Source organism: Excalfactoria chinensis, chromosome 2 (assembly GCF_039878825.1).
Source record: "Excalfactoria chinensis isolate bCotChi1 chromosome 2, bCotChi1.hap2, whole genome shotgun sequence".
Taxonomy (NCBI): Eukaryota; Metazoa; Chordata; class Aves; order Galliformes; family Phasianidae; genus Excalfactoria; species Excalfactoria chinensis.
In genome coordinates, this window is record NC_092826.1 from 116,218,627 (window position 1) to 116,225,870 (window position 7,244).

Sequence of the window (7,244 nt, forward strand, 5' to 3'; positions counted from 1 at the left end):
GGCAGGGGCAGCACTTCAGAGATGTTTTGTTCTTATTCATTCTCTTTTTCCTCACTCACTCACTCACAGTAACTTCTCATATTTACAGATGGAAACCCAAATCCATTTTTACAGCCATTTGTCAGGATGCTCAGCTGTCTCTGTCAGCAGCATCTCCTGAAAGTGGGTCTTGTCTACTAGCAGGGGTTGTGGAAGACTGTTGATGCAGCAGAACAGGCCCTGCCTTTCAACCCGCCCAAGGAAGACATTCTATGCTATGTAACTATAAAGCTCTGCAACAGAAAACATGTGTGTATAAGAACTTGAAAATTAACTTGCTGAATTATGCATTGACTAATTAATTTGTGATTATTACAGAAGATGCAAGGTGAATATTAATTTTTGGAATGCACAGGGCAGTAATCAGAAAGAGAGAAGATTCATGCTGATATCTCACAGTCTCAGTTTTTGTGGAGTTGAAGAACTGCACAGATCCAAGCTGTCTCTCTTTACCCAGCAAAAGAACATTAAACACCGTCCCATGACTACGACAGCAGGAAACAACATGTTTTGCTGTACAGAGATGTCAGAATCTGAAGCATGTAAGCAGGCATCAGATGTTTCTGTACATCACAGCTCAACTATTTATGATTTATTTCAAGCAAGGTCACTGGGACTGCTGGAGATCAGCAGTTTGAATGCACCTCTGTATGCATGTGGGGGCAAGGGGCATACACAAGTGTGCAAGGATATAGAGATTACAGCTGAGTCAAAGAAATGATTAGAAACAACTGTTAAAGTCAGAGGCAGAATACAGCATGCATTGACTTTCTTACAATCAATTCCTTCCTGTATTAGTTTTCCAAAAAGGTGTCTGTTTTCTGACTGCTGTTATAGTCAACACCCTGCCCCCAAAGCAGTACGAATACACTCAGGGAAGAAACACCTTTGACAGCAACTGTAAATGGAAACCTTTGTCAGATTTGTTTTCCCAGATCTAGGATTATTTGAAAAGTAGAGAAAAAATTAACAGCATCGATCACACATACTGTAAAAGTGAATGATTCAGGAGCTTCACTCATCTAGTTTCTGTTAGTGATTCTTTGACTGATGTGAAAAGGGATAGGTCTCAAGCATGGCACAAACTCCTCCTATGCAGCAATTTTATAGGAGATCCCATATGCACATTTAGGCCCTTCAGTCCCACTTTGCAGAGAGAAGCAAATACTTTATAGATGTCCATACTTGTATTTTTTCCCATTTAACTGGAATTTCTTCCTCTGACAATGAAGCTATGGGAACCTGATTCTTTGTTAAACAACTGCTTTGATTTCCATTTCACTGAGGCAGTCAACCCCACACTCACTGTCCACCACTCATTTGGTCAGAAAGTTATGAAGAATAGCTGTTTGAAGGGACCTTTCCTTTGCTGAAGCCTCTGGCGGTCACAGTGACCATTTCTTTGGCTGCCCATCTCCACTGAGTTCAAGATGTTATGGTTTCCCCAGAGCTCCACCCTGGGATATGTCACAGTTGTTGGGGTACTTTCACACTGTTGATGTAACTGGCATTTCTTAATGCAACAGGACTGTGCTCGCTTAGAGGAATCTTCTTTTGATCCTGAGGATCACACAACTTCTTTTTTCTTTTCAGGAATCAATATTTTTCTCAACAAAAGAACTTCCGAGGCCAAAACCACATCCTTTAAACAGCAGCAATGAACACAGGGGGCTACGATTTACCCTGATCCCTGACTATCTGAAGAAATGAGACAGTGTGAGCTTCTGGTGCAAAAAGCACTGAAAAAGCACGCTTTCCAGCGGCACATTCCTGCATACAGACTGCATGTGCAGATGTCTTCTCACAGCAAAGTGTGTGATCCTGTGTGAGGAGCTGTTGTCCCATCCCTTCTAAACGCACTCAGAGCTCCCTCTGCCCTCAGCTCTCCCGGCTCTGATCTGACAACTCTTTGCCACAGGAAAAGACACAGCCTGTAGCTCACAGGGATTAAAAGTTGTGCAGCTCTGCTTAAAGCTCTAAGTGTTGCTTTCCAGGCAGTGCTGCTGGAAAGAGGCCAAAGGCTGAGCCTTGTACCAGCCTGAAGTCTGTGCAGTTGGATTCCAGAAGGGCTTCCCCCTTGCTAAAGAACAGGCATCAGACTGTGATTATCTGTGTGCAAGTGGTGGTGCAGATTTGAACTCCACTACATACACCCTAGTGCCTTGTTGTAGATGCTAACGAGGCTGAACCTTGTAGTACAAGCATATAGGCGGTAGCGGGGCTTTTTCGGGATGTGACGGTGATAGTAAACCAGCCTCTTCCGTCCCCTATCTAGTGATGTACTTTGGGCGCGCGCATTTCAAACGTGCCCTAGGGGGCGTAGACGAAGTAGTAAGGTATATAAGGTATTGATTACTCCTAATAAACGCCATTTTGCCACCTTTCTTGATGAGTCACGGTGGTCCTTTTGGCCCTAGCGAGGGTCTCGCTAGCACCTGGGCAAGTATGGGGTTTGGATTATAATTGCGCACGGCAACATATGGTGCCCCGTGTGAGGCCATAAACTCCGGTGTGCCTTTTTGTTTTCTTTTTGGGGATTTTTCTTATTAGGCGTGTTTTCGGTTTATTTTTTTTTGTTTGTTTGTTTTTTATATAGGAGTGTACTGAGGGGACGGCAGTGCATTCCTCCTCCAGCTGCTCGGGGGGACGACGAGTGTGCCTGGGGGTTTTTTAATCTGGGGTGTAGTGAGGTGACGGCATTGCATCCCGCAAGGGAGCGCCTCGGGGGGACGACGAGTGTGCTTTCTTGTCTTTGTAGAGATTGCCTGGGGGGGCAGGGGTCTCTTTTTTCTCTTTTTGCAGCGCAGGTACTCGTGGATTGCGATCGGGGGCGCTATATTTGCGGCAAGAGTTCCGGGGGGACGACGGGACGGGGCGGGACGACGATTATGGAATTTATCAGTGAGGTATTGTTTTCTTTTTGTAAAGAATACTGTGGCGAGACTGCTCCTTCTTTGCAGGAGATTGCTGCAATACTTACTTATCTTGAACGGGACGGGGAACTTTCATCCCCCCGCGAGATCCTTGACTGTCGTAAATGGGATCCGCTCACTGTTCTGCTTGCAGAGCATGCAGCGACAGCCCAGGCGGCTGCCGAGCTTGTGACCTGGGGCGTAATCCTGGGTGCTCTTAAAGCAGCCAGGGAGGAGGGGAAACTTGTTGAATCGTGTTTGTTAGTTGGGCTTGTGTTTGAGCCGGAGCAGCCGGGAGGGCGGCCGGGAAAAGCGGCTGAGGACGGTGGGACCCAGGAGAGCCGTCTGGGGAGGAGGCGGGGAGATGGGACGGGGTCCGGGAGAAGCGGAGAAGAAAAAGTTAAAGATGGCGAATTCCAATCGACCACACCCCCTCTCGACCGCCAAGTGGACACTTCAGCCCCATATCCTTTGTCATTGGGGGGTGGGGAGTGCGGGCGCGCGGTTAATTCGAGTGGTAGGGGAAGTAGGCGTGCTCCAGACCCGGGGGGAGTGCAAACGTGGTGCTATCCCGGGGGGGGGAATAACGGGCGTGCGGCTAATTCGAGTGGTTGGAGAAGTAGGCGTGTTCCAGACCCGGGGGGAGCGCAAACGTGGTGCTATCCCGGGGGGGGGAGTAGCCAGGTCCAAAGGGACTCCGCGGGGCTGCGGCTGCAGGCTTGGATTGGGCAAGTTTCGGCCGGTGGGCCGGCCCCCTCTGTGTTGGCTTGCAGAGCTGCCCGCTGGTGCCGGCGGGGGAAGAGGAGCTGCCGCCGGGGCGGGCGGGGCTGCGCAGGGTGCCGGCTGGGTCTGGCCCGTCTCTGCCCTCCACGCGGGAGGGGGCAGCGGTACGGCTGCTGGCGGCGGCGGGGGAGCTCGCTGCTGCGATCAGTCCGAGGGCCGCCTGATCGGACCCGGGCCCGACTCCTGCTGCGCTGCGCCAACGGGACAGGACCGACAGAGCCTGCAGCTGCAAGTTGTTCGCTCGCTGTGGCTCCTGTTGCCTGCCAGTCATGCAGGGGACAGGGGCTCGATTCCCCGGCGCGGAGCCGCTCCACCTTCCGGCACCGGGCTGCCGGCTGCTGCCGCGAGTTCCGTTTGCCCCTGGCTTTAAACACACTAGAGACTTTAACGGCGCATAGCCCTGTGCTCCCTCACGATATTGAAAGCCTCGCATACGTGATTCTCAAGCTGGTGCAATATACATTCTGGAAAGAGGGGTGGATGACTGAGCTTGGGGGGGTTGTGGCAGCTGAACAAGATGATCCCTTTCACCCTGTGCATGGAATAGACATGCAAGAGGGAATTAAAGCAGAGTGCTTGGAATATAAGTTTAGCCCTGAGATGATGCAGCTGGTGGGTTTTGATATTCAACCATGTGTTAAGAAACTATGGAATATGCAGAAACTGGTAGGAGCCCTCCAGTGGGTTCGGGGTGCTTTGGGGATACCTGCTCGATTGATGAAGCCCTTGTATGGTCAGCTAAAGGGATCCGACCCAAAAGAACCCCAAAATCCGTCTAGCAAAATGGCTGCAGCTTGGCAAAAGATCTTACAGAGCTGCATGGAAGGATCGCTTGCACAGTGGGACACTGCTCGAGGCCTTGAAATGGCCCAGCTAGCTCAGTTGGTAGAGCATGAGACTCTTGATCTCAGGATGGTGGTTTGGCAGGATCCCAACCGTAGTTCACAGGCTGCTGTCTTCACAAACCGAATGGTCAGTGTGCAGATGCTTGAGGTGATGGCTGTGACGGTCGCAGTGCACCTCTGGCAAATGATACCCTCTAACACTGTTGCTGACTCCATCTTTGCAGCCAAGCTGTTGGCCCGCAGGGGCTGGGAGGACTTCCCAAGTTCAGAGGCTGCTGGAATTTTAGATGAGACCTTGGCCTCTCACACGGCTCCTGTTGCATCCTTACATGTGCATGGTCACTCTGAGGTGCCAAGCCTTTTTACCAGAGGTAATGTAATAGCAGATACAGTTGCCAGCACTCCTGTCTTTGGCCTAGGGTCACTGCAGATCTGGCAAACTGGTGTCATCTGGGAGCCTTGCTTGTCTCCCCGTCAATGGCTGGCTATTGCTGTGAATACCTCCTCTACTGTCATCACGGCCACTGAGCATGTCAGGTCTGGCTTGACTGCAGTCCGATACCATTTGGCAACCGCTGTTGCTATGGTCGGTTTGCCCAGTCACGTTGAGACTGACAATGGGTCCTGCTTCACTTCTCGTTTTACTCAAGAATGGTTGGTGAAGACTGACTATGGGAAGTGGGATAAGAGTTCTTTCCTTACAGGAGCAGTTGGTGGGGAGGCCGAATCTGGTACCTGAGACTGTTTTGCTGCTGTTGGTCTCGGTGATTAGTACCGCTCAAACAACAAGCGCGGGGACCTTCTGGATTCAGTCTAGAATTGTCGGGTCTCAGCCAACAGTAGATTCACACTTATCTGTATTTGCAACTTCACTTATCTTTTAGGATGTGTTCTTCTTATCCTATAGAGCGTGATTCTAGTTTCCTAGTCACTACATATCGATTACACGCTAATGTAATGATGGTGCATGTTGCCGTGTGCTGATGAGCTGATGGATGCTATCGAGGCTACGGACAGAAGACTTTGACTACTGTTCACCATACAGAGAAGATGCATCATGCAAGAATGATGAAGAATGGAAAGAAGAATGACGAAGAATGAAGAAGAATAGAAAACATCACGGATGAGAACTGTTTCTCGGATGGTTCCAGACATCAAAGGGACTATCTTAATATACACTTCATTTAGTTGTGGTATTGTTTTCTTTTGCACAAATGTAACTTGCACTACTCATTATATCGGATGAAGCTTTTAAGGTTTCTATAAAGTTTATAGAGAGTAAGTTATATTAAGAGTAATATATTAATAGATATTAAGGTTTATATAAATTTATAGAGTAAGTTATATTAAGAGTAATATATTAATAGAGTAATAGAGTTATGATAAGAGTAATATATTAGTAATCGTAAGGATTGCATTAAGATCAATCTTAGTTTTGTTAAGGTTAAATTTGACTAAGTAGATGAGTAATTCAGTTAAGCTGAGTACAATAGTATAAGTATATTGCATAGAACATATAGAATAATATCAAATTTATAGTAGATTATACTTGGGATTTTAGTGTTCACATTGAAAAGGGATAAATTGTTGTCTTGGGGGGCGGGGAGATGTTGTAGATGCTAACGAGGCTGAACCTTGTAGTACAAGCATATAGGCGGTAGCGGGGCTTTTTCGGGATGTGACGGTGATAGTAAACCAGCCTCTTCCGTCCCCTATCTAGTGATGTACTTTGGGCGCGCGCATTTCAAACGTGCCCTAGGGGGCGTAGACGAAGTAGTAAGGTATATAAGGTATTGATTACTCCTAATAAACGCCATTTTGCCACCTTTCTTGATGAGTCACGGTGGTCCTTTTGGCCCTAGCGAGGGTCTCGCTAGCACCTGGGCAAGTATGGGGTTTGGATTATAATTGCGCACGGCAACAGTGCCTGGCCTCGAAATGTGCATTTCTAGGAAGGGAGATAAGTGTTTATGCATTAAAGAAGCAGAGATAAGAATAAAGGTGCACTTTTAGGCCCATGTATCTCACATCTGTAGATTCACACACAACCCCTGAACTGGGAAGAGAGAGGCAGGGTCAGCATTTAAGGATGGAAAAACTGTTTTCACAAGACAGTTGAAACATCTGACCTTGCCCAATACTGCTGTTTTTATGCTGAACATTTTCATACTAACTTTGGTTTTCATTTGCAGAAGAAACATTCTGGGGATTTAAAATGTGACATTTCTATCAAACCAATTCAATGGCAGCTGCAACAGCACTGTCTTACACGTGGCACTGATATGAGTGCTACCCATGTGAGCAGTGGCAGAAATCATTCTCCCTGTAGAAAGATCTTGGCAGTGGAGAGCAGCATCAGACAGTGCAATCTAGCTTAAAATTCAGCATTGCCTGGCAGTAGTCAGCCACAAAAATTAAAGTGATCTAAAACAAAATAAAAAAGGTGATATAAAAAATCAAGTAACAGCCTTTAATCATGCAGTAATGTACTTTGAGGACATATTTCTGTATGATCAGAACCAGTGATCAAATAATGCTCAGGACATCTATGTGAAAGATTGTTTTCTGGGTAATACTGTAGAGATTCAGTTCAGAGAATTCATCAGTTTAAAAAGTGATGATTATGGAAAAGCTTAATATTGGATTAAAATGCAATACATGATCA

At 47.3% G+C, this 7,244-nt stretch overlaps 1 protein-coding gene across 1 annotated transcript; it reads left to right on the forward strand.

Annotated features, from left to right (window-relative positions):
* Window positions 1-2,549: 2,549 nt before the first annotated feature.
* LOC140248912 (uncharacterized) lies at window positions 2,550-6,409 on the forward strand. The gene is made up of 2 exons (XM_072330044.1): window positions 2,550-5,835; window positions 5,897-6,409. Exon 1 carries the CDS (start codon window positions 2,928-2,930, stop codon window positions 5,316-5,318), a length of 2,391 nt encoding a protein of 796 aa, XP_072186145.1. The 5' UTR covers window positions 2,550-2,927; the 3' UTR covers window positions 5,319-5,835; window positions 5,897-6,409.
* The last annotated feature ends 835 nt before the right edge of the window (window positions 6,410-7,244 follow it).

Excerpts from the sequence above, each read along its gene's own strand:
- LOC140248912 (XM_072330044.1), top strand. The coding sequence starts at position 2,928 with ATGGAATTTATCAGTGAGGTATTGTTTTCTTTTTGTAAAGAATACTGT.